Source organism: Zonotrichia leucophrys, chromosome 19 (assembly GCF_028769735.1).
Source record: "Zonotrichia leucophrys gambelii isolate GWCS_2022_RI chromosome 19, RI_Zleu_2.0, whole genome shotgun sequence".
NCBI classification, from domain to species: domain Eukaryota; kingdom Metazoa; phylum Chordata; class Aves; order Passeriformes; family Passerellidae; genus Zonotrichia; species Zonotrichia leucophrys.
Genome location: NC_088188.1, coordinates 9,199,711 through 9,227,063, shown reverse-complemented (window position 1 = coordinate 9,227,063; position 27,353 = coordinate 9,199,711). Strand labels below are relative to the sequence as shown.

Sequence of the window (27,353 nt, the reverse complement as noted above, 5' to 3'; positions counted from 1 at the left end):
AGAGCTGATGAAACATGGCTAATGATTGTGTTTGAAATACACACACACACACTGGGGCTGGCCCCCACACCATTATTTTCATTGTGCTGCTACATCATCAATGTTCCCACCCACAGAACAAAAGAAAGCAAAAAGCCCGTTTTTTAAAAAAGACTCAAGAAATGTGAGGGCTCTGCAGCCCTGCAAAGGCTGCTTCTAAAGCATTTTGGCCACTAAAAAAAGAATATTTCCTTGCTACCAGCCCACTAAAGCATTTTGGCCACTAAAAAAAGAAAATTTCCTTGCTACCAGCCCACTAAAGCATTCTGGCCACTAAAAAAGAATATTTCTTTGCTACCAGCCCACTAAAGCATTTTGGCCACTAAAAAAGAATATTTCCTTACTACCAGCCCACTAAAGCATTCTGGCCACTAAAAAAGAATATTTCCTTGCTACCAGCCCACTAAAGCATTTTGGCCACTAAAAAAAGAAAATTTCCTTGCTACCAGCCCACTAAAGCATTCTGGCCACTAAAAAAGAATATTTCTTTGCTACCAGCCCACTAAAGCATTTTGGCCACTAAAAAAGAATATTTCCTTACTACCAGCCCACTAAAGCATTCTGGCCACTAAAAAAAGAATTTCCTTGCTACAGCCATTAAAGCATTTGGCCACTAAAAAAAGAAAATTTCCTTGCTACCAGCCCACTAAAGCATTCTGGCCACTAAAAAAGAATATTTCCTTGCTACCAGCCCACTAAAGCATTCTGGCCACTAAAAAAGAATATTTCCTTACTACCAGCCCACACCAGCTCCATTTGTGTTATTGATAAGTTTTGAATCACCAGAGAAATCCACATTTGCACACATTGTTTAGACAAATACCTGGCAAGGGAAAGCAAAGCCCCCTCCCCACCATGGGTAGACCTGAAAGGACAAGGAGGAAAGGAATTTTATTAAAACTAAAGTAACCCAGTGGCACTTTTGTAATTTTGATAACCCAGGAAGTTTTCCTTTGGTAATTCTGTAGCAAAACACAGATTAAATAACAAGAGTGTTTTATAATGCACAGTGAGATCAAAATCAGAGCTGGGGAAAAATCCCTCTCTTCAAACCCTCTCTTTTAATGTTTGATGGAAATTTGAAAAGGATCAGAATAATAAAAATTACATTGAATTTGGGACACTACAAAAAGCATAAGAAATTCCTTTCCATTATAAAGAGAGTTTTGTTTTTGTGTCAGTTATTTGATGTCTAGAAAGTCTCAGACCTTACTAAAGCTACCACCTCCACCTCTATTGATTTAATTTATTTAAACAAACCACTGCAGGATTACTGAAATATATATTTGCTCCATTTCAATGAACATCTAAGCACTGTGTCCCTACAATAATCATATTCATTCCAGAGATAAATATTTTATAGCAAGACCTTACTAGAAAGTTAGTATATTAACTATATTCTTTACTCAAACTCAAGAGACAAATTAATATCCACTCTATGCTGATACCACACATAAAAGGTACTTAATTTAATTGGAATACTGGTAGAGTAAAAGGAAAACAAAATTAAAGGCTGCATTGGAATACTAACACCCTTTTACAGCCCACAGTATATTTATTTCCTTACTGCCTGACTCTGATGGGTTTATTTTCTTTTCTCTATGTACAACCTTTACCTCTGAGCTGAATTAGAAACTGGATGGAGATTTTTCATTGAAAGGGGCCAAATTCTGAAAACCCTTTAAACTGAATATTAATAATAATAATTTAAAAGCATGGGCAGACCTGCGTGAGCGTTGGACAGCCTCTGACAGTGCCAAGGATTTAAAGATTCATGTACCCAGAAAATCAGGTTCATCAGCACTTGAATCCCATGCCCTGGCATGATTTGGTGCACAGTCACACCTGAGGTGACAGGGGTGACAAAATGGAGGTGCCCAGTCCTGAACTCCCAGTACCAAACTGGATAAACTGGGGCCAGTTCAGCAGAGGGGCAGCAGGAGGGGCAGTGGGGAGGGAGCCTGGCATGGGCTCCTTGAGCCTGGCAAAGGGGGCACAGCAGCACCCTGGCACCCCCTGAGCACCCCCAGGGCCCCCCTTGGCACCCCCAGGGCCCCTGAGCACCCCTTGGCACCCCCAGGGCCCCCCTGGCACCCCCAGGGCCCCCTTGGCACCCCCAGGGCCCCCCCTGGCACCCCCCCTGGCCCCCCAGGGCTCCTTTTGGCACCCCCGGGCCCCTTTTGGAGCACCCCTGGCACCCCCAGGCCCTGAGCACTCCCTGGCACCCCCAGGGCCCCCCTTGGCACCCCCAGGGCCCCTGAGCACCCCCGGCACCTAGCCCTTGGCACCCCCTCTGAGCACCCCTTTGGCACCCCCAGGCCCCCCTGGCACTCCCGGTCCTCCTGGCCCCCCTGGCACCCCCTTGGCACCCCCTGAGCACTCCCCCAGGGCCCCCGAGCAAGGAGTGCTCAGGGTTCCAGCATGAGCAATCGTCACTGCACTGCAGGAAACAAAACAAAAAGTTCTCTCTGAGGGAACAACGGAGCAGTGCAAAGCCCAGAGAGGAGGGAAATCTCCACCTTCCTCCAAAGGTTTGGGACTGGACAAATCCCCAAGCGAGCTGCTCTGAGGGGAATCCTGCTGGGACTGGGGGTCCCCCAAGGGCCCTGCCAAGCTGAATAAAACTGCTTTGGGCCAGAGCTGACATCCACCTGAATGCACAAGACCTTTCTTCAGAGAGTGGCCAGGAAGAGATAAAAACTCAGGACAATTCTAATGACTCCTAGCCCAGATTCCAGTTATGGATTTCCAGAGCTGCTGGGGTGTTTATTCCCTATTAATTTCTTGTTTTCACTGCTTGGAATAATGAAATCAATTCTTGCAGCAGAGTTTTCTTCCATGAGTATTTCTAATTGCTTTTGGAATCCATTTAGCACAAGGCACATGTCCCAGCCTGCTCCAAGGAGTCACAATTCAATCCAACAATGCAGGAAAAGTACCAAGAGACTTTCATGTACATCAAACACTTCTCATTCACTGCTGAGCTCATTCTTTTTTTCTCGTCATTAGAAAACTTTTTTTTTAATTATTATTTTCAAACAAAGCAATCAAATGTAATCAAGGTTCCAATGATTCTTTTGGAACTGAGGCAGCAGTGATAAAAATGTCATTTTTAGGACATTTTCTTTGCTGTTTTTTTTCAGGTATTTCACCTCCACAAGGTCTGCCTGTAACCAGAAGGCACCTCCAGCCAGATGAGGTATATTTAGAGATAAATATTTAGCATTTTATCATTTTATCATTTCATTGCTGTGTGCCTCCAGGAGGGCAGGGTCTGGCCACAGGAGCTCAGGCTGATCAGGATTTGATACCTATGCAATTCTTATTTTGAATATATTATTTCTCACTGTGACAGCTCCAGAGAAGAGAGGTTAGCAACAACAAAGGGCTGCCCTCCCTTGTCTTTCAGCAGCTGCTCCTGCTGCTCTCAAGGTTTGCACTGAACTGAACTCTGCATTGTTCCCAGAGCTGTCTCCTCCCAGACCTTTCAACACCAAACCTTTCTGGCTCCCTCCCTGGGCAGGAGCTGCTCTGGGCCCAGCCTGCACCGAGCAGGGAGCAGAGGAACCTTCCAGGGCTGCCCTCAAACCCTCCCAGCCCTGGAGCCCCTTCCAGGGAGGTCTTTAAGGTGACAAAACCTTAAAAACCTGACCAAGAACCTGACAAAGATGGTTTTGTTACATCTGAGCTCACCCCAAACCAGAATGTCTCTCTTCAGTGATTTCTGTGCTTGATGGATTCTTTTCCAAATTTTGGCTTCTGTGCATTGTGCAAACAAATTGATTTTTGCTTCCAAACCACTCCATGCTCGTGCATCAGACTGCACACACCACAAGTACAGCAAATTCTAAACATGTCTAAAGTTTTATGTAACTCCAATAGGTCACAGTGTTTTCCTTTTCAAAGTTACCTTAAAGTTTTCCTTTTTAAGGTTAACACCAGAATTTTCTCTTATTCTCCTTTTAAAAATATCTAAATACACTCCTTACATTTATCATTCAGGTAGAGACCAATACACACTAGAAAGACATAAACCTTTTAAACCTAATCCCAGAAAAAATGGCATTTCCTGGGCTCCCTTATTCTACTTGCTGAAGTTTGTTTTAAATTATTATAACTTCTACATATTAAGACATTTTTAAAATCTATATATTGATTTTCATCAATACATCAATTTTCAAATGAGATAACTTAGGTGAGTCACTTCTCCTATTTTATCTTTTTTAAAAGAGCAATGAAAATATAAAATGTACAAAGTCTGCCCCAAACCAGAAGGGTTTGATTTGGAAAATGAGAAGATTATTTCAATTATTTCTGTAGAAACTGCTTTAAACTGCTTAAGAAACCTTCTTGAAATGATCTTAATCATAATGAACATTTTTAGAGGTATTTTTAGACAACTACCACTTATATCAAGGGGGCAAAATTGGACATGTTAAGAACAAAATGATGAACTGAACTATGAAGCTCATTGATACTTTCAACAATGCATTCAATGTTACTATAACATATTTTTAATGTAACTTAAACATATTTTTAATAGAATTTAAACTAAGCAGAACCCCCTGAACACCACATCTAAACCTCCACTGGGAGAAATACTCAATTACTTTCTGCATGCATAATACCCCTCCAGAATAATCCCCAACTTGTAGGGGAAAGCAGTTGAAGTTTTTAACCAGGGATTTGGTCACACTTCATCAGTATCATATTTACATGAGCTCAGGCAAACACCAGTGAAAGTTTTACTGTCAATTTTCTTTGCATGTTGTGCTTTTAATCCCCCCAAAGCCCCTGCAGGTGCTCCCCAAGGTGCAATCAGCTCTCCAGGCTGGGGAAGGAGTTTCAGCTCCAGCCCAAATGGATTTGCCAAGGTATGGAGTTTGTCCTATGGCAAGTTTCAAATGTGTAATGCAATTAAAAACATTCTGTGGGTGCAGCTCTAGAGATGACAGAGAAATAATGCAGAATGGGAAATATGGGGACGCTGGGCACCTGTGTGATTTGTACACATTTATAAATAAATCATAAAATATATAGAAATCCTATCTGGGAACGCTGGGCACCTGTGTGATTTGTACACATTTATAAATAAATCATAAAATATATAGAAATCCTATCTACAGACAAATCAGACAAGTCCTAATGGATTTAGACACCCTATAGATAAAAGATACAACAGATAATACAAGAATTTAAATCCATGTGCCTTTACAAGTGTTTAATGGACATTTCTCTATAGCCACAGCAATTTTTAGGTCTTTAACAATTACAAATAATTGCTGTGTATATGGGAATTTAAGGTCCAAAAAGTAAGTGAGTATGAACTATTCTTGAAGTTAGCCACATAAAGCTGCACATTTTAAAGCCATAAACTTCCCAGTCTATTAGAAATAGAGCACATTTGTATTTTAAGAGGTTTTCCGAGTGCAAGTGTGATTTACATTGTTCAGCCCCTTGCAGTTATTATTCATTTCCATGCAGGAATGCCCAGGAGAGCAGCCTGGAATGATTCATCTCAGGCTTGCACCAGTTCTGTGCTTTGTGATGACACCTGTGGCTGTGGCAGAGACAGACAGGATTTTGGGCAGGATTTTGATTTTTTGGGTTTTTCCCCATTGCTGTATTTTCCCTCTGAACCCCCTCACCAAGCACCATACCCCTTATTTTACCAACACTGCCATCCTTAGAGAATATCTGAAATATTCTATGTGTTAGCTCAAAAAAAATCCATAGAGTAGTCAAGAGCTATCAAGGTCATTTCCTTTAGATGAGTTATGTTTTGTCTGGATTTTTCCATTTTTTTCCTCTGGCAACATATGGCCAATCAGAATAAGAAAATCCCATCTGTTTGCAATTGGTTTCAGCTACCATGCCTTAGTCTGCTGGTAATATTTTGAATTCTAAGCTAAGTAGGTCTTAAGCTGAGTTGTTTTTGTTGTGTTTTTTTTTTTTTAACAGATCTCTACAAAGGAGAAGATTCCAAACCAGGTTTAAATCCACAGTGATACTTTGAGAAATAATTTTGATTTTTCATTCTATATTATTATCAGAATAAAAGCTGCTTTTTTACAGCTCATTTCTAGAGCTGCAGTTCTTAAAGATAAAAGGGAGGTGTCACAGGGGAGGTGCCAGCCCCACTGAGAGTGTTTTCAATGTTTACACAGGGCCCAGCAGAGCATTATTGTGCTGAGATCAATAATTGTGTGGGGATAACAAAGCCTGGCTGCTCTGGCTGCTCTGGCACTGGAACCACACTGGGCTGGGGTGAAGTTCCTCTCTCAGCATCTCCTCCTGCTAAACAAACACCTGGGTGGGGAGAGAGCTGAGCAGCCAGGGCTGCAAGCCTGGGCTACATTTATTTCTGCTGGATTATTTCTAATCCACACCATTCCTCCTGTCTAAAACTCTGCCATTGAGATACCCTTGGAAGTGTTCACATCTCCACCTCTAAAGCAGCAAAACTCCTTTAGAGAAAGCCAGCCCAAACGGCCACGAAATGATCAAGTGAGATATTGAATTTACAAAAAGAGAGGGCAATATTCCCTGGTTTTGAGTTTTATTCACTACAGGGTGCTGCACCAGATGCTGGGAGAGGTGACTTAGGAGATTTTCCTGCTTGCTAAGCAGCAACTAAACCAAGTTGCACATTCCCAAGACAAGGAAATCTTTCAGATTAGCGTCTGATAAGGGAGTAAACAAACCCTACAGCAACCAGGAATAATAATCTCAGCATTTCAGGTATGGAACCTACTGAGCATCAAATCATCTCAGCAGTGCCTACAGGAAACCTCTGGAGAATAAACACCTGATAAATCATCCTTGCAGAGACACAGTTAAATGCAAACTCATACAATGTCCACAAGCAAATGAAAATTTCAGGGCAGATTTATTAGCTTGTGGATGTTCCTAATTACTTGAAAAACTATAGGCTTACTACCAATAGTAATAGCAATCTGTAATAAGACCCTAAATCTTGGGAAAGAAAGAAGTCACTTATTGAAGAAATGGTTTCATTTTCTCTCTCCTTTTATTCTTCAATCTTGGAACACAGAGCCAATATGGGCAGGGCCAGGGCAGCAGCTCTGTTCTCCTGTCACCCCAACACGGCTCCCTGCAAGTGTGGGCTCAGAGATGCAAAGGGCAGAGCAGGGCCTGATTTATTGCATTCAATTATTTCTGTTTAAAAGTTTCCTCTGGGGCACAAGCACATAATATATTGTACTTTCCATTACCTGGTGCAAATGTAAAACATACCTGAAAAACACATTTCATGCTTAAAACATATTAAAACAACAAGTAAGATGTCATGGCACGAGTTTGATAGATTAACTGCCACTTACTGATGTTGTACTATATTAGTTAACAGCAAATTAATATCATCAGGCATATTTCCTCTTTTATACCTAAAAAATATTAGTATGGAACCAGAGATTCCCATAAATTCTTATCACTCAGTTCTAGAAGAGGCCTTTTAATCTAATTTGGGACAAGATAAGCAGAAATTTCTCCATTTGTTTGCAAACCTGTTACTCATTCAAACCCTGTTCTACCTCAGTTACCTTTTGTTAATTAGAAATTTTTTATCCAAAAGCCCAAAATCCTGCACAGGCATCCCCATGACTCTCCCTGATGGACACACACACTGCTGGAGTTTAGGAAGCAGCTCTTGGAGAGCATTTCAACAATTTGTCCCTCCATGGGATGGGATCAGGGCCTTGGGCACACACTGATCCACACCAGGGCTGATTTAAGGGAATCCTAAAACCTCAAACACCACAAGCTTTTAGAATTCTCCAAGTATGGCATAGAAAATGCTAAATAATTTCTAAATCATGAGTAGATCCAAAAGCCAGAGAACACAGGTAGACTCAGGCTGTGTTTTGAATTTTAGGTCTAGAATGGTATTTATGGTTTAATGTGGAGTGCACAGAGGAAGAAATTGCCTTTTTAATGCCACCTTGCAAGTTTTTCTTTAGCATGCCATGAAGCATCACAACAATTGGTATTTGTGGTTTTGTGCACTCAGGACATCCCTGCCAGCTCCTTTCCAAAGCACCTTCCCAGGGCTCTGCTGCAGATTAAATTGTGACAATTTAAACCCAGCAGAGCTGAGATTTGTGTCACTGAAACAGAGTCATGAAGGGAGAGTCAGCCTCCAGTTCAGTGATGACAACTGGGCTCTAAAGGCTGACATTCCCAGCTTCTGCCAAAGGAAAAGCAAGAGCATCTTAATGAGGAGCAATCCAAGCAAAGAAAGCAGAGAACGGCTTGGGATGGCCGTGAGAGGAGCAGGGCTGTGCTAACACTGTGAAATAGCAGCTGCAAAGTACAGCAAGGGCTCTAAAGGAGAGCTTGGCTGATGCCCAGAGCCAGCTGGCACAACTGGAACTGCAGAAAACAAAGCTTTGAAGGATCGGGATTCAGCTTATTCTAAAAATATTACTAATAAGATGATAAATAAAGGAGAAAAGTTAGTTACATTATTTTGGGGCTATAAAGCCAAATGCTGAAGTAAACATGGATCTCTATTTCATCCTTATCTTCATGTTTTCCAGACCCAGCCCATAAGGAAGTAAAGAGTGGAGGAAGTGGGTTCAACTAATTAGAAAAGAGGCAATACAAGAGTGCAGCTGGTCCTGCTTAAGCACAGCTTCAGAAAACTTTGTGCAGCTTTGCAACCTTGATCTCCAGGCATTTCACCCCAGTCTCCTTCAGAAGAGGATGAAGACCTTGAATAATGCTGCAGAACACAGCTGACCTTTCATCCAGAGTATCTTTTGTGGGTTTTGTTGTGTTTAAATTAGGAAAATGCTTTTTAAAATTAATTTTTTAGAGAAACAACCCTGATATATAATAAAATATAGAATTAGAAAGCAAAAGTGTTCTGATAAAATTTTATTTAAATATTTTGTAGTGGAATATAGATCATATTGCTTTTAGATTATTTCAAACAATAAAAAAGAATGACTGGGCCTGGTTTATTTAGAATCTAAGGAGTGTTCTCAATGCAAAGGGGGAAGGAGGAAGTTCTGTGCTGGAATCCTAAACGAGCAAGTATCAAAAAACTAGTGAAATGTGCAGCCCAGTGAAAGGTTCAGCATCTAATGATAAAAGCACAGCAGTGGTTCAAAAGCAAACAAATCCTGCTGGAATGAAAAATCAATGAGCTTTGAGCAATGGTGACAATGGAAAGGTCCCTCTCCCTGTGAGACCAAATGGAGAAGCCCCATTAGCAGAGCAGCCATCTGCCTTGTCCTGCTCCCCACGTCCTGCACCTCCACCCTGGCCACTTTCTCCTCCATCAACACCAGCACATCCACACTGGAGCAAACGGGCCCGAAATGTAGGGGAAACAAGAAAAATGAGTGATGTGGGGTGACACAGAAAGGTGCCAGGATCAGCCCTTAAAGCCAAGGCCCAGCCAGGCCAGGCCAGCCTTGGAGGGCAGGAAAGGAACCCTTGGTGCACAAAATGCCCCAGAGGCTGGATCCATGAGCCTGAGGCACATCCCACAGAGAAATCTGATTATTCACACACACCCAGATTAAATATTGTATAAACGCAAGGTGATCCCACACAGCAGTGGGCTAAAGGTTTATGGCTGCCAATGTCAAACAAATGTGATTTCCCTGAATGCAGCTGAACAAACCTGGAGGTGAAGGACAAATTTGGATTATTGATAAGTGTCTCTGACTTGCCCCCTTTGATAACTGTCCAGTGTCTTTCCAGCCAGGCTAAATATTTCCAAAATAATGGCTGCAGTACAAACTGTGAGGGAAGAAATTTTACAAGAGACACCACAGAACAAAGTGCACCAGATAACACAAGTTTAAAAGACAACAGGAGTAAAAATTCCACTCTCTTGAAGAGAAAATTGGCTCTGACTCATTCCCTGAAGGTGACATTCATAACAAAACCCAAAGCAACAAGTGGTTTATATTTGGGGTCTGTTTTATCAGCTGAGAGCTGAAATCTGCCTGTGAGAAAAGCAACATTCTGCTTCTATTCATGGCAGCCCTCTCCTGGCTTTGCATGACTTTCAAAGCAACAAAATAGTTGGGAAATCAATTCAAAAAAAGTTCAAGAACTACTCATTAACAGTCAGACATCTGCACTTCCCAAACCACCCAAAACAAAGGCTGGCTCCTAATCCCAGTGCATCATGTGGACAGCAGACTGTGGGGGAATGCAAGCAGTGTTTTGGCTACAGCACTAATCCTTTGCAGTGAATAAATACATTTGCCTAAAAAGTAATGCAAAACACACATATCCCTTTCCAAATTCCCCAAGTGCCTCATCTTCCTCTCCCCATCCCTTCTGAGGGCTCCATTCAATGGCCAGACCCAGGCTAATGAAGAGGATGTGCCAGTTCTGTACCCCTGCAGTCCAGATCTGTTTCTCTTCAATAAAAGTCATACTCACACTACAGCATGAGCAGAGCAACTCTGTACAATGGCTCTGCCATTTATGACATGAGAAAATCATTTTCTCTATTACTATAAACTCTAATGATTCATTTGGAACCAGTAAAACAGGGGGTTTAGCTGCCTTGATGAACTTCCACCCTGGATTCATCTTTTAAAAAGCATAAATAGCACAATGCATCAGAAAAACCCCAACCAAATCATTCCCCAGCTTGTGGCTTTATGAGTTACAATAAAAACAACCTTTATTTATTTATTTTCCCACCCATAAATATCAGAGAATGTTAAAATTTGGCATGGAATCTATCTGCATCTCAGTGCTGTGCACTGATAAAAGAGATGGCAATCATTTAAGAGATAACAACACCTGCTTGTGCCCCAGGGGAATGAGGTGTAAGCTCTTGGTGGGGTGGTTCAAACAAAATAACATTGACTCCAAAAACCCCACCCCAAACTACTCTGCAAACATATTTCTTACTTCAGAAAGAATGCACAGGACTATGGTGGCTTACTGAGATTTCTCAGATGATTTCCAAATGTTTCATTACTACAGAGTATGGGATAGGATTTCTGATCCAGATGCTTAAAAGAACAAATCTAACAGAGAAACTTAATCTGAGCTAGACTTGGCAAATTTTCTAAAATAAAAAAAATAAAAAAATAGAATGATGTTTTGGAAGCTGCTCAAACAAAAGCCAAAATGGAAATATGCCTCTTTCAACCATACCCTGGGCTGCTGTTAAAAATAAGAGGGACACTTAGAGTTTCCACAAGTGTGAACTGCAGCTGAGGTTTATAAAATAGAAAAGTTTGATGTCAAAACTGCCCAAGAACAGTTCTTTACTTTTATCTTAAGCTACAGCCACCATTCTCTATATTGTGTTAACAAAGAAAAAATATGAGAGGTCTTGCATATACATGGAAGATTCTAGATCAATTAGAAGGAAAACATCCAATTTTAAAAATTATTATGCTTTAAAAATAACCCACAGAAGCATGAAGATGGCAGAAGAGTGACCCAGTCCCCTGTTCAGAAATAATGCAGATTATTTAAATTTACCCTGACCATTTCACAGCACCTAATGAGCACAGGCTGAACTTACAGAGGTTTTTTTTTACCTCCAAACTGTAGGACAGAGAGCTCCAATCTGCTTGGAGTCACGTAGGATTTATGGGAATTCAAATGTGCTGAGGTATTGCTGTATCTGATAGCCTTGTTCCTCCCCTGAAGAAAGACAAGGCTCAATCTTTGTACAGCCACACATCTCTCTATAAACACCAGGGAAATTTCAAATCTTGGCCAATTCTTTTTTATTATTATTATTTCAAGCCATTCAGAGAGGAGAAAGAACCAAATTTATGTTTGGCTTCACTTACTTCTGGGAAAGAATTTGGCCAAATGTTTGTATTCCATCAAGAGGAAGAAACTATGAACTCCAACAATAAAAATAACCAATACCATATACAAATTACATATGGAAGAATGGTGGTAATTGTCTTTTCACCCCCCCCTACCTTATATTATTGCTGTATGGTTGCAATTTAAGAAGTAGAAAAGCTCTCAAAGCAGAATTCCTACAGTGAGCAAGCCAGACTGAACTACTACAGGGAGTAGCCCTGCATACCACAGGCTGTGTGGAGTTTAATTATGTAAATCTAGAATACCACATTCACGTTATATAAATCAATTTTATTCTAATTTCCTTGCAAAGAGGAAAGGCTCACAGAACCCAGAGGTATCAGAGTTAGGAAACATCTGCAACAAATCTAATTCTTTTATTCTGCTACAGCCACTTGGCTCCCAAAGTGTGAAAAATGGCTATCACTTAGTAAAGCTGCTGTCCAACTACTTGAAAGCACACTCACTTTGAGACTAAAAGTTAAATTACAAATGGTCTTACCTTGATTGGAGATTTACATTTTATAATAGCACAGAAATTTATAGGAAGGGAGAGTTCAGTCTATTAAATTTATGATGAGTTTAGATACTTTAACTTCACCTCGATTTTAATTACGTAACAAGATCCCAAAGTACAATTTTAAAAAAAGCCCTGAATACAATCATTAATACAGACATTTCGACTCCTGTCAGTGAATTGTGGAGCTTTTCATTTCCCTGCAGTGCTGGTTTGAGCTCAGCCCCACAATGGCCAGGCCATTTCCCAGAGCGGTAACAAAGGGAGGTTTTGTTGGGCCGCTGGAGGGGTCAGTGGCAGCTGCACCCCGGGCCTGCCATAATCACCACCAAACACTGCAGCAACAATGGCTGCTCACTGGAATATACAACAATTGGAATGCTGAAGCTGGAATTTCAGCAGCTGCTACTGGCCACTTTCCATGGCTTTGAAGCATCAGCTATCAGTGCACTCTTTGCTGCGTCTTCGCAGCCCAGATCTCATTTTAGTGATAAAAACCATTTGTGGGATTGTACCATGAGTCAGAGGCCTGATATCAGCCAGTATAAAAAGAATCCCACAGAAATGGCAATATTCCTAATCCAAACCATGCCAGAGGTGCATTTTGCAGGGCAGTTCCTGCAGGAGCTGCCCTGAAGGGAAAGGGCAGAGCCTCCCCAGCTCCCCTCCCTCCAAACCAGCTCCACCTGCAAAGCTGCCCGAGTTTATTGAAGCCAAACTTTCTTTTTGCACAAGTGAAATGATTGCATTGTGCCACTCAGAGCTTCAGTGAGCACTGGCCTTGCCTGCTGAAAGATCACTTGATTATCAGCAGCAGGCAGACAATAAATCACAGTGCTGTGTCTCAGACTTTGTTATTCACACACACTGCACCAGCCCAATACCAGGTTTGTCCCTGTGTTTTTAAATCTCTCCTTAAGAATATTTAAATAAATTATTCATATTTTAAAGCAAATTTCAATAGAGTGGAATTCAAACAATTCTGCTAATTTAGATTTCAGGCTTTTTCTGGGAGGCAGGAGCAGGGAGGAGCACTGATAACTGCAGGACAGGATTGAGAGGCTGACATTTATTTCTCACTCAATAGGATTTAATTTCAGTTAAATATAGCCCTCAAGGAATGAAAGAATAAAATATTCAGTCCCTGACACCTCAGAGCTCTGAGCCTTCCCAGTGAGCAGTGCAAGATAAACACATGGCAGATTTTGCAAACACACACAGAGACGTTTACTAAAACACTCTTCAGCTTCTTCCCAGAGTTATAAATCCATTTTCTCTTCTTTAATAAACCTTCAGCAAACAATATTCCCAGAGAGGTGAAAACAGCACTGATCCCAGCGAGGATCTACTGACTGAGACAGGAGGAACAAACACATTTTGGCTGAGTGAAAAGAAACATATTCAGAGTCAAGCTCAAGGAAAGCAATTCAGACAGATAATTCCTGGGAGACAAATGATTCTGGCACCAGCAGAAAGCAGCAACATGAAAAACCTTTTCCAAGGTCATCTCTGGATGCACACCACCAGAAGGGGAAAGCCAGACTCATGGAAAATATTTAATCCATTGACACAGAATCAGGTGAGTTCCAATATTCCCTGGCCATCAGAACATTATTTCTTGGAAATTCTCAACAGCAAGTGCTCAGGAGTTGATGTGTGGGTCATAGCCCACGTGTGAAATAGAACACACAATAAAAAAAAGTGTTCTATTTAAATTAATTAAAATTGGTAACAAACAGATCAGTTAAAGTAGCAAAACACAGAGCAGAAAAAGAACAGGAAGATGCAAATTGTGAAGGAAAAGGAAAATTGTCCAAAGGAAACGTGGACATGAGTCCTTTGCAGCCTGATTTCACAATACAGACAAACATCAGTGTGCAACAGCATCACTGGAAATTCAGAAAGAAAATGATGATCATGGTTGCAGAACCTCTACATTAGTAGCAATCTATTCATTTCAAATAATGCAAGTAAATACTTATTTCTGCAACTATTTTCAATTTTTATCTGTCAAGTGATTTATGAAGTCAATATCCATGTGCCCAACAATGAATAGTGCAGTAAAGTGAATCTGGTTTCCACACAACAATTTAATTTTGATTTTTTGGAAGTGTAATACAGGTCTGTGCTTCAGAAATACTCAGTAATGATCTGTGTGAAATGCTTAAATAATATTTACAGCTCATAGGCTCCATTTATTTTAAATTAAATTGTATGAAGCCACCATCACATTTAACTGGTGGTATCAGCATAGGCAACTATGCAACATCAACAAATGCAGTCACTACAATTATTTAATGGAATTAATGTCAGATCCATGTTCTTTTCTAACCCTCCAGGATACCTGTTTCAGTGCTCATACAGAATAAAGAACTGTGAAATAGCCACATTTAATTCAGATTGTCAACAAGCCCAGCATCAGGAAACCCCAGCTGATGTCATGCTTTTCGTGGCATCTTTGCGACAACAAAGCCTGGATCCAAGATCTGACCACTCACAATTTCTAAACCAGCTTATAAAGCTAAATCCATGCAAACCCTTAATGGATCAGGATTTTATTTCGAGCGCTGCAAAAACTTTGGCCGTGGCCAAGTCTTATCAGCTCCGGTGGCAGCAGATTACAGGGGCTGTGCCATGGATCAGGGGCAGGCACTCCCAGCTTAAACCAATTACACACTTAGCACAAAGTTGTCAAACTGCAGAGCCATGCCAAAGCCTGACATGTCATTTCTGAAATGCTTACAAATTTTAAGGAGAGTTACACTGACTGGGGAGTCTGGGAAAATGGATGGTGGAAGGAGCAGGGTTTGGAAATGCAGATTTTCGTGGTGTGGAAATGAGGGATCTGCACCACTGCACAATCTACTGGATTTTTACCAAAAGCCCACGGTTCAAACTCCCCTGCATCCACTCATGGGCAGACAGATCTATTAAATTATTTGCCAGCTGGGAGTCATTTCTTTTACAATAAGCAGAGGAGTGAGAGGTAACTACAAAGCAATCCAGAGCTGTCCTAATTACTCCTTCCAGGCAGGAAAACGTGTGATAAAATGCATGTTTTGTGATTCCCTTCCCCTTTAGTGGCTCCAGCACTGTTAACCTGTAGCTTCTGCTGGCCTTCCCCAATGCTCTAAACCTGGTGAAAAACCCCGAGACAGACAATCACTGTACAATTTAAGGCACATAATTAGCAATTATTTCATGCACACTTCACAATAATAATCTGTTACGTACTAAGGGGAAAGAAACATTAATGAGCTACTTCTGGTGCCGCTCTGTGTACTGTGTTTGCATAATAATGAGGCCCAATCTGCTGGAAAACACAGAAAGGACAAATTAATAAGGTCGTCATTTTTGTCTAATGATGCTTAATACAGTTGGAGCAATCTGCTCGAGACAAAAGACGGGCACTCAGACATAGCCGATTATGCATTCGCGTGGCAGCTGAAATCTTTATTAAACAGAATGATGAATCTGATTAACATGTGATAACAAATATACAGTCTGGGCCAGGGCCCTGGCACCTCCCGCCAGCTCTGCTCCAGCCCCTCTTTACCGAGGCTTTACTGAGATTGAGGTCACACTGCAATTCCCCATAGGCGCATTAAGATAAAAGTTTGCCAAATGTGGTAACGTGCTGAACAAAACAATATCCTGTTATATAAAAGCTACTGTCTCAACAGCTGACTGTCTAATCAGTGATAGCAACAACTCCTTAATAAGTTTAAAATGTTAATTGTGGGGTTCGGTCGCCTTTTAGCATATGAAGGATGATTTAGTACATTAGCTAAGCTACATCTTAAAGCTTGTGCTACCAAATATTCTAATTCTATATTCTAATATTCTAATTCCAAATAATGCCTTCTATTCCATTTCACAACACAATTCTATTCTCAAAAAGGAATAGATAATTATTTAGGGGACTAAAAAATACAATTACTCCTTAATTGTGGGTTTCAGTTGCCTTTTAACACATGAAGGATGATTTAGTACATTAGCTGAGCTACATCTTAAAGCACCCCTACATTCGTGCTACCAAAAGATTCTAATTCCAAAGAACTGCCTTCTATTCCATTTTATAATATAATTCTATACCCAAAAAGGAAAATACAATTATTCCTTAATACGTTTAAAATTTTAATTGTGGGTTTCAGTCGCCTTTTAACATATCAAGGATGATTTAGTGCATTAGCTGAGTCTAGCTGTGCTACATTCTTTAAAGCTGTGTAACTACCAATAAATTTTTCTTAATTCCAAACGTACTGACCTAGACTTAATTTTCCATTTCACAACACAATTCTATTCCCAAAAAGGAATGTACAATTATTTAGGGGACTGAAAAATACAATTGCTCCTTAATAAGTTTAAAATTTTAATTGTGGGTTTCGGTCACCTTTTAACATAGGAAGGATGATTTAGTACATGAGCTAAGCTACATCTTAAAGCACTCCTACATTTACCCATTTCACAACACAATTCTATTCCCAAAAAGGAGTATACAATTATTTAGGGTCCTAAAAAAATACAATTACTCCTTAATTGTGGATTTCAGTCACCTTTTAACATATGAAGGATGATTTAGTACATTAGCTGAGCTACATCTTAAAGCACCCCTACATTTGTGCTACCAAAATATTCTAATTCCAAAGCACTGCCTTCTATTCCATTTCACAACACAATTCTATTCTCAAAAAGGAATATACAATTATTTAGGGGACTAAAAAATGCAATTACTTAGGGTGTATATAATTACTTAGGGTGTTTTAAGCAGTTCAAAAAAATAATAATAATTTATATGCCACTGTTTTGGTGTTAATGGAGGTTTCTAGGTCAGTGGGGAACACAGGATGTGATTGAATTTGTAGAAATGCAGCAGTAAATTTTAAAAAAATAATTTTCAATAGAAATAATTGATAAAAAAGGTTTTAAAAATGTACAAGATGCAATTTGTTAATCCCACCTTAATTTTAAGTTATGAAAATACTCTTTAAAGAGTGACCCAATCTAGAGTAAATAACAGCTCTTAAATGCAGGGGTTCTATTTTAAGCTTGCTTTGCTGGAGCAATGTGATTTCTATTAAATGAACAATTCCTTCCTTGCAGAACCAACTGTACTCGATTTCCAGTCAGCAGTGGGAGATGCCACAGGACAGCTCGTGGCAATGAACAGGATTTAGCACAGGCTGGGCAGCAGCAGCAACTCCAATGTTGATTTTATCTCCACAAATACATTGCTCAGCACCAGCAGGAGCTGGGATTCAGGAGCACAGAACTGGGAGCTAAGATTGACTGAATCACAGCTTCTTCACTTGAATGCATCTGGCTCTGCTCTGGGAAATGGTAGCACATCATAAATCATCATTTTCAGCTCCTTGCACTCATTCTCTGTGCCTTCATCCACATCAATATATTCCCAATTACAAGAACAACAGTCAGTGGATTTAAAGATAGGAGGTGATAAAATTAAAGCTGTATTTACCTCTAGCATCAATCATCCCCAGCCCATCCTACCTTTGTAAATAAATAGCGTTATTTGCACACACAAAAGAAATAAAATAAAATAAAATAAAATAAAATAAAATAAAATAAAATAAAATAAAATAAAATAAAATAAAAGTGGTTTCCTTCCTCACCCCCTCAATCCCACATTCAGGTTACCCTAGGGATGGTGAGACCCAAAGCAGAGATGGTTCCCCAGCTCTGAGGAAGATGATGGGATACGTTGGAGAATGCTGGTTTGTTTTATATGGAAGATGATGGATATGTTTGATGAGGAAGATGATGGATATGTTTGGTGAGGAAGATGATGGGATATGTTTGATGAGGAAGATGATGGGATCTGTTTGATGAGGAAGATGATGGATATGTTTGGTGAGAAGATGTGGGATTGTTTGATGAGGAAGATGATGGGATATGTTTGGTGAGGAAGATGATGGGATATGTTTGATGAGGAAGATGTGGATATGTTTGATGAGGAAGATGATGGGTTTGTTTTATGAGGAAGATGATGGGATCTGTTTGATGAGGAAGATGATGGGATATGTTTGATGAGGAAGATGATGGGATCTGTTTGATGAGGAAGATGATGGGATCTGTTTGATGAGGAAGATGATGGGATATGTTTGATGAGGAAGATGATGGGATCTGTTTGGTGAGGAAGATGATGGGATATGTTTGATGAGGAAGATGATGGGATATGTTTGATGAGGAAGATGCTGGGATATGTTTGATGAGGAAGATGCTGGGATATGTTTGATGAGGAAGATGATGGGATATGTTTGATGAGGAAGATGATGGGATATGTTTGATGAGGAAGATGATGGGATATGTTTGATGAGGAAGATGATGGGATCTGTTTGATGAGGAAGATGATGGGATCTGTTTGATGAGGAAGATGATGGGATACGTTTTTCCTGACTCAAAGCCATGCATTATCAGATGTGTCTCTCCCAAAGCCTGAGCTCTCCCAGTGCCAGAGCTCCTCCAGGCCCAAAGGTTCTGAGGTTTCTTTTTCATGAATACAGAAAGAATAATGGGGAAGAATGGGAAGGGAAGAGACTCATTCAGAAAATCTGCTGGAGTATTTATATTATTATTATATATTATTTATAACAGAGTATTTTTAGCTAAAACCCCCAGAAGTTCAATCTACAGGTGGGCTGAGAAGAAAACACTGGTTTGTTTTACATTTTTAAGTTAAACCCAGCTGATCCCATGTTTACACCTGATGGAGGAGCCACAAAAAGACAGTTCAGAAGCCAAAACAAAAAATCAACTCATTCTACCTCAGAGGATCCCTTTATTTTCATATTCTGCCAGCACCAATTCCCTCAGTGTAACATTTCATTATGTTTGATACAAAATGAATGCTGGAAATGCCACGAAATTTTCGTGGTGCTGTTTGAAATCCCAAAATTCATGGCAAATAATGCCTTACAAACCTTGTCCATCACCACACTGCCATACTCTGCAGTTCCAACAGCCTGGGCAGCTGATCCTGACACACACAGGCAAAACATGAGGATCATATTCAGCTTTTGGCAAAGATTCAGGCTCAAAAATCTCTCATTGAGCTCAACTGTCTTTGTATCCATGGAATAAATGAAGGAAAATGCAGAAGTGCCCTGGGCTTACCTGCACAGACCCCTCAGGATGGAGCCCACCCTCCACTTTCATGAGAAAAATCCAGAATTTTCTCATCTAAATTTCAAAGGGTCCTATTGAGAATTCAGTTTGCTCACAGTGAAATACAATACCTAGAATAAATTTCTTCCTGTTGACTCCATTAAACCGTGTCCATGTTCATCCTTCAGGGGCTGATTAACTTCTTCTTTTTTAGTGCCAAAACTAACATAAAATTACATGTCTGAGAACTCAAGTCTACAGCACTTGTGTAAATATGTTTTGTTCTGGTTTTCCTTTCATGAAAGACATGGATGGCTGCTATTTTCCCATCCCTTTTCAGATGTAATTCCACAGACATTGCAGCAAATTAGGTACAGACAAATATATTCAGTGACCTGAACTCAGTTATAATTATCATTTCAAATCTCTGTGGTAGAAATCAGATCATTTTACATGATTTATCTAAGTAAATATTCATTCTACCTTTTACAAAAATAGTATTTTAGTATTTCCTGTACAAATCATTCCATTCTAATTTTATTACACAAAATAAAGTGATCTGACTTACCCATGACTGCACTTTGTTACTGAAATGAGTAACCTCAGCTCCTATCAGAGGGCTTGGAGAAATGGACTGAAGGACACAGCTCCTGCACTGCAAGTAACTTGTCAGAGAAGATTCCTTCTCATTCCAAAGAGCATTTAAAGATAAACTGCCATTCAGGTCTTTCAAAAAGAAAGAAAAGTGGTTTATAAAGGAATCAAGAGAGATTTTTGAAATTCATTATATCAGTTGCATTTCACACATTTCAAAGTGTCAGAAAGATTGGTAAAAGCTCAGACCTTGTGGCAAAATCACCTCTCATTTACTGTGCCAGCCTCACACCCTGCATGGGCAGCAGAATTGCCCACATGTGAAATCAATTTATTTATTTTTGCTCTCTGTCACCTGAAGAAGCAAAGGGGGGCACAAGGCCTGGGCTGACAGCTGGAGGGATTTCCTGTCAAATCAGCAGTGCTGTTTAACCAAGGTTAAACTGGGAATTGTGGCCAATTCCTGGATTAACTGGCAAGAAGTGGAAAGGATTCTGTGCTCATCATCCTTTTCTTTTATTCTTCATCAGGATTTATGGAAGAGCCCAACAAATCTGGGAGTGCAGGGGACACTGGAGCTCCTTTCAGTGTCTGTTAAATGTGTTATTAGAGGAAGGAAAATCTCACCCAAAAGCTCCAAGGGAGGGGTGGCAAATTGTGGGTATTTAATTGAATTTAAAGCAAAAGGGCTTGACAAATATTAGCTGGAATTGATCAGTGAGAACTTACCTTTCACTGGCATCTGATAAACCTTCAAAGTCTCTTTAAGGTGACCAAGACTTGCAGCATCTGAGATGACCAACATCACATTGTCATCTTCTGAAATGGCCTCGAGCTTACACTTACAATTATTAATGGATTCTTTGCTTCTTATATTGGCATTTCTGAAGAGTTTCCAGATTATTTGCAGCTCACTATTACTGTAGCAAGCTTTTCTCAAAATTCCTATAATTTAAAAAGTGGGGTGTAAGACTTATATACACACATGGTTTTCAATACAGTACTGTTCAACCATGCTGCAAACTTTCCACATTTACAAGATGGGAATTTAGGCCCTGATCCAATACCCACTGCAGGCACTGAAAAGGGTTCTATTGCTGTAAATGGCCCTTGGAAGAAGGCCTTCTTTAAAATTTTTAATGTGTCCAAAATTTACTTTTCAACAGATAATTTTCCCCTTGTTATTACTCCCAAATCGAGCAGCGAGCTTGAATCCACTTTGAATAAAGCCATTTATTTTTTAATTTTCAGATTTTTTAACTTTCCTCAATCAACTGGCATCTGAGATTCAGTTTAAACAACATAAAACTCCTTGCTGACAAAGCCACCCTGACATTCAGACACTCTGCAGCCCAGCTCCAGCTCAGGTTTGCACCAGACATTTGATGATTCTGATAAATTCAGGGAGGGAGTGAAAGTTCCTGATGAGATCACTCACATTTTAAAGGTTCTTTTGGGAAAATAGGGAGGCAAGGAGTGACCTGGGCCTGCCCACTGTGGAGTTTCCTATCTGGTCTGGGTTTAATAGGTGCAGAAAATGGAAAATCTCCCATTGTCCCTCAGGCACAGGTTTGGTTTGCTGAAGAGATTTTTGTCCTTTCTTGGTTTCATCAGCTCCAGACTGTTTAAGCATGAAGCATCTCTAATTGGCATGGAACTGATGAGAATATCTTGTAATTAGGTCATTATCACAATGGCCCAGTGGCCTGAAGATGAAGTTTATTTTTAAAAAAAATAGAATTGCTGTTATTTTATCAGCCTTAAGCCATTCCCAAATTAAAGTGTCTCACAGAAACACAAAGAATTCCCACAAGCAGCTCACCCCCACTTTGTACAACAGAATAAAACCAAATTAAGGTAGGTTACACACTGAAGAATATTCATTATTTCAGGCAGACTTTTGATAGTTCCATGCACTGGATTCACTGAGTTACTGTGCCAGGGTATTACCAAACCTCTCACATAAACTGGGAGCAAATTAACACCTAATCCTGGGAAGGAACAACCCAATGAAAGGTTCCACTATGCTCCAAATAATTCCTTCAGCCTCCCACAATGGCAGCAGGAGCTGCCTTCAGTTAACTCTCAAATATCAGATTGCAGCTCGAGACAGGTCAGTGTGGCAGCACCTGAATCAAGAAAACTGCCAGAAAAAATTATTTATTTTAAATAATAAATAAAAATAAATTAAAATAATAAAATAATAAATAAAAATAAATAAAATAATAAAATAATAAATAAAAATAATAAAATAATAAATAAAAATTGTTCTTGTCCCGACTCCCTTCTCTGCCCTCCAAGGCTTTCTGCAGATCTCATTTATCCAGAGAATGAGAAATGAACCAATTACTCTAAAATATCCCTGCAGCATCCCAAAGTGGGAAAGCAAAGGATGGATGAGAAATCCCATCCCTGCCACTGAAACCACGGCTCTTACCCTGAGCTTTGGGCAGGATCTCAGCTCCACACACAACACAGGCCAGTCCTTTCCTGCAAGGCTGCTTGTGTGCTTCCTTCTAGCAAGGCAATGCACAAATTGCTGTAAATACTGCTTTGCATACAGTAATTATGCACAGTGAAGCATTTCAATATAAATAAATTATATTATAAATAAATTAAATCTACCCAAACTGCTTCAGAGAAATACAGTACTGAAATACTCAAAGGTTATCATTTATAGTAATGATTAAAGGTTATCATTTATAGTTAATAATTATAATACATGTAAAAATTATTATTTTATAAAATGTTATAAAACACAATATAATTATCTACCCAAACTGCTTCAGAGAAATACAGTACTGAAATACTCAAAGATTACCATTTATAGTAATGATGAAAGGTTATCATTTATAGTTAATAATGGTTTAATGATATATGAAAGTGTTATCATTACCAATGTTAGAGAAATACAGTACTGAATATACTCAAAGATTATATTTATAGTAATGTGAAAGTTATCATTTATAGTTATATAGTAATTCAATATATACCATGCTAAAATGTTTGCCTTATTTAAGAAACATGTATATAAACTGAGGGTTTTACAGCATTTAAATATAAATAAATTATATTATAAATAAATTAATCTACAATGCTCAAGAATCGTATTGAATATCAAAGGTTATCATTTATAGTAATGATTAAAGGTTATCATTTATAGTTAATGAATGATGAAAGGTTATCATTTACAGTTAATAATTCAATATATACCATGCTAAAAATGTTTAGCCTTATTTTAATAGAAACATTGTTATATAAAATCTGAGGGGTTTTACAGCCTATAACACTGCAGGCTATCAGATTGTTGGGAATTTTAAAGGAGCCTGGCATGGCTGGTGCCTTTGTGTTTCCCAGAGAAACAAAGGTTGAGTGTGTCAACCAGAGCTCTGCAGATCAGGAAGAAACAATTTCATTGTATTATTTCATTGAAAAATGATATAATAATAAATGATTCTCCATTCCCTTTGCACCCTGGCCCTCAGCACAGGAATTTCATCCATGGTACCTTTCTCTCTCTGGAGGAGCCACTTTGCCTAAGGGCAGCCTTCCTTCTGCTGCATCTCCTCTGAATTTTCAATCCTTCAATAAATTCAACATTTTGTTAGTGTTTTAGGCAACAGAGATCACACTGAGCTGTTATATCAAAGTAGGAAAAGCATTTTCAATATTTTAGCCTTGATAGATGTGATAAATCCAAATAAATAATTCTAGGAAATTCAGTATATTGAATTCCCTTCTATCTGCAGGCTGGGCAGCATTTAATTCTGAGAATGACCATAAATATTTTATCTCTAGCATATCAAACAGCACAATTATTAAATGGAAAGACAAATTCAGGATGAATTTACACCACAAAAAACACCCCACCCCTTACCTTCCAAACCCAAAGGGGATTTATCCACCTGTTGATTTGAATTTTTAGAGGACAAATTTTTTCCAGAAATCACAGTAACAAGTGCTGATGTTCCAATACATATTTGAGAACTAATGGTTAATTTGGTCTAAAGTGCAATGGGTGTGATTTGCCACAGAGCAGGCCCTGCCTTAAAGGATTTCTGATCAAAGGAAGAGGCACCACAAGCTCAAGAAAGGAACAATCTGCTCCAGATAAGGAAAAGGAGATGGATTTTCTTCTTTTTTTCTGAATGTTATGGATTTAAAGACAGACAAATCTCCTGAAAGACAAATAAGAGGCTGTGGGCCCCTGGATGAGCAGCCAAGTCACCAAGCTTAAGTGATTTCTGTTATCTGTTCAGACACACAAAATGCACAGAGGGTTTGGGGCACGAGATTTGCTTTAGGAAAAGGGAGGAGCAAACCCAGGGACAGCTCCAGAGGCCAGGAACCAACAGGAACTTCATTATTTCAATAGAAATTAAGAATATTTCTCTTTGGATGGGTCAGAGGTTTCCAATCCAATACTGATACCAACAGGAACTTCAGCATTATTTCAATAGAAATTAAGAATATTTCTCTTTAGATGAGTCAGAGGTTTCCAATACTGATACCAACATGAACTTCAGCATTATTTCAATAGAAATTAAGAATATTTCTCTTTAGATGTGTCAGAGGTTTTCAGTGATACCAACATGAACTTCAGCATTGTTTCAATAGAAATTAAGAATATTTCTCTTTAGATGTGTCAGAGGTTTTCAGTGATACCAACAGGAACTTCAGCATTGTTTCAATAGAAATGAAGAATATTTCTCTTTAGATGTGTCAGAGGTTTTCAATACTGGAATTTCTGCCCTATTAACTAAACCAAACCTGTGAAATCCAGGACTGAAATCCAAGGAAACCTGGTCATCAATATTGCAAAAATGGAACCAAAAGCCTTATGGCAAATACTGCCAGTTGTAGAAATTCTAGTGCTCTTCCCATTCTTGCAAACTGTCCAATTTCATAAAGATGAATTTATTTTACAAAGAAAGGACACAATTTAAATCCTATTGATCTGAGCATGTTCACAGTTCTGCAGGGATGGACTCAAAATGTTATTTAGATGAACTTCTATGGAAAAGGACCAGTTAATAATTTCATTTCTACTCTCAAGCAAAATATCAACACTTATGAACCAATCTTTAGATGGCAAAAATCCTGCATCTTCATATCAATGTAGGATGGCAATGAAGAATATTTTCTTAAAAAGTCATTATGTTTTATTACAGAAAAATCCTGGCTCTTTTCATTGCAGAAAATGAAAGAAACATAAAAATAAAAATAAAAAAATAATAATAGAGTGGGCAAGATTCAAAGACCTTTGTGTACAATTTACATTTTATATGTTACATGTAAAAAGTGCTTGTAGGACACACAAATGAGAACAGGTTGTGACATGAACAAACACAGAATCCAAGCAACAGAAATGAGATCCTCTCACAAAAGGAAAACTTAAAGAAATCTCAAATTTTTCTCTCAAGAAGCTTCTCATCTTCATCAAATATCAAAATGTGCACAGCTCCTGCTGGACATTTTGATGTAAGAAATTGGAAGGAATCAAAGAACTGGAAAATAAACCTGTTTTGGTATTTAGGCTCAATCTGTCAATGACCTGATCTGCAAAGATGCTGTTCTTCATGTTTTACTAAAAAACCCCAATCTAACAAATGCAGAAAACCTAATTTGGTTATATGGGTGTTTGGCTTTCTGAGGAAAACCCCAATTATTGGACTGTATTTAATGGAGGGTTAATTAAATCTGTCATGGATAAACCAATAATTCCAGGTCAGATCCTACTTGGGTTTCTATTCAGAATTTCCAGACATGATGTTCTCCAGCCATGAAATCAGGATGAGGAATCTTCATCCCATCTCCAGAAAACTGCACATGGCAAACCTCCCCCAGTGAAAACCCCCAAGATAAAATGAGGAATGGAGCCTGAGGGGAAGTTTTGTTCCATGGGAGGTGCAGCTGCCCCGTGTGCTCTGAGGGCTGCTCAGCCCAATCCCCACAGGAGGAATCTTCATCCCATCTCCAGAAAACTGCACATGGCAAACCTCCCCCAGAGAAAACCCCCAAGATAAAATGAGGAATGGAGCCTGAGGGGAAGTTTTGTTCCATGGGAGGTGCAGCTGCCCCGTGTGCTCTGAGGGCTGCTCAGCCCAATCCCCACAGGAGCTGTCACCGGGTGCCACCAGCGCCCAGCAGAGAGGGGGACACACCTTTATTTCTGGATCTGGAGAGGCTGATTTTCCTTTTTGGGGTGTCCTGGGCTGCTCCCTGCTGTGCTCCAGCTGTGCTGGCCCTGCCCCTCACAGCCTCCATGCTGCCAGGGGGGCTCCTGCCAGCCCCAGCTCCATCCAGGGCTCCTGAGGGGCTGCTGGCAACCAGAGCAGGGACTCTGGGGTTCCCACATTCCCCCCAGTTCCCAGTGCTGGGACAGGCTGGCTCTGGGGGCTCAGTTCTCTGCTCCTCTGGCTCTGCATCATCATACAGTTCTGGGGTGTAGTAAATGCTCTCATCCTCATCCTCATCCCCATCTAATGCTGAAGGCTCAGCTCTCCCAGCTGCTGGAGGGAGCTCCCTGCAGGGCTCAGCTCCAGGATGGCCTCCAGCGCTCTGAACTGAAACACGGCTTGTTTCCAAACATGATTCTGCTGCACTTGGTGTGTGCTCTGCAATTAACGCTGATTGGCACTGATTGGGATGGTCAGCAGGCTCCCTGGGCCCGTTCCCATGCTCCTGGCTGCTGCTGCCTGTGGCCCTGCAGTTCTGGGCTGCAGGAGTTGCAGTCAGAGGCTCAGGGCAGCATTTCTGCTCCACACCATCAGCACTGCTCCAGCCATTCACTTCTTCTCTCTCTGCTTTGATTGCTGCCATTTTGGGGGTGCAGTCCATGTGTGTCCTTTTCTGTTTTACATGGTGGGAATGGCTCTCTACATCAACTTTCTGCTCACCTGTGACAAATCACAAAACAAATTAATTGCAACTGATTTACAGCATGTTTAGCACATCAGAATTACCACTGTTTCAGAAGGTTTACAGTGATTTTACAACATTCATTAAAAACAATAATACAAACAAAAGCCCAGATGTTAAAACTATACTTGTACATGAATTGTCTTAATTAAATAAATAGATTAACAGGCACATAAAGGTAGAATATGAATGGATTGAAATTTATAATCTTTATTATTGGGCTTTTTCTTGATTGAAATGAAATCAGAACCTTTCCTAAAATTTAGGGATGGATTTTACTTGTGAAGTCAGAACCAGAGGAGATCACAGGGAAGGTGTCTCACAGCAATGC

The 27,353-nt window shown here is 39.8% G+C and overlaps 1 protein-coding gene across 1 annotated transcript in view; it reads right to left on the bottom strand.

Annotated features, from left to right (window-relative positions):
* The window catches only part of BRIP1 (BRCA1 interacting helicase 1), a 114,207-nt gene that overhangs the window by 27,664 nt on the left and 59,190 nt on the right, over positions 1-27,353 (bottom strand). The window contains exons 20-24 of the mRNA XM_064729389.1: positions 26,266-27,000; positions 23,610-23,683; positions 22,539-22,617; positions 20,831-21,046; positions 20,076-20,233 (exon numbers count right to left, since the gene is read on the bottom strand). Of these exons, the coding sequence (XP_064585459.1) occupies positions 20,076-20,233; positions 20,831-21,046; positions 22,539-22,617; positions 23,610-23,683; positions 26,266-27,000 (1,262 nt within the window). The remainder of the gene's footprint in view (positions 1-20,075; positions 20,234-20,830; positions 21,047-22,538; positions 22,618-23,609; positions 23,684-26,265; positions 27,001-27,353) is intronic.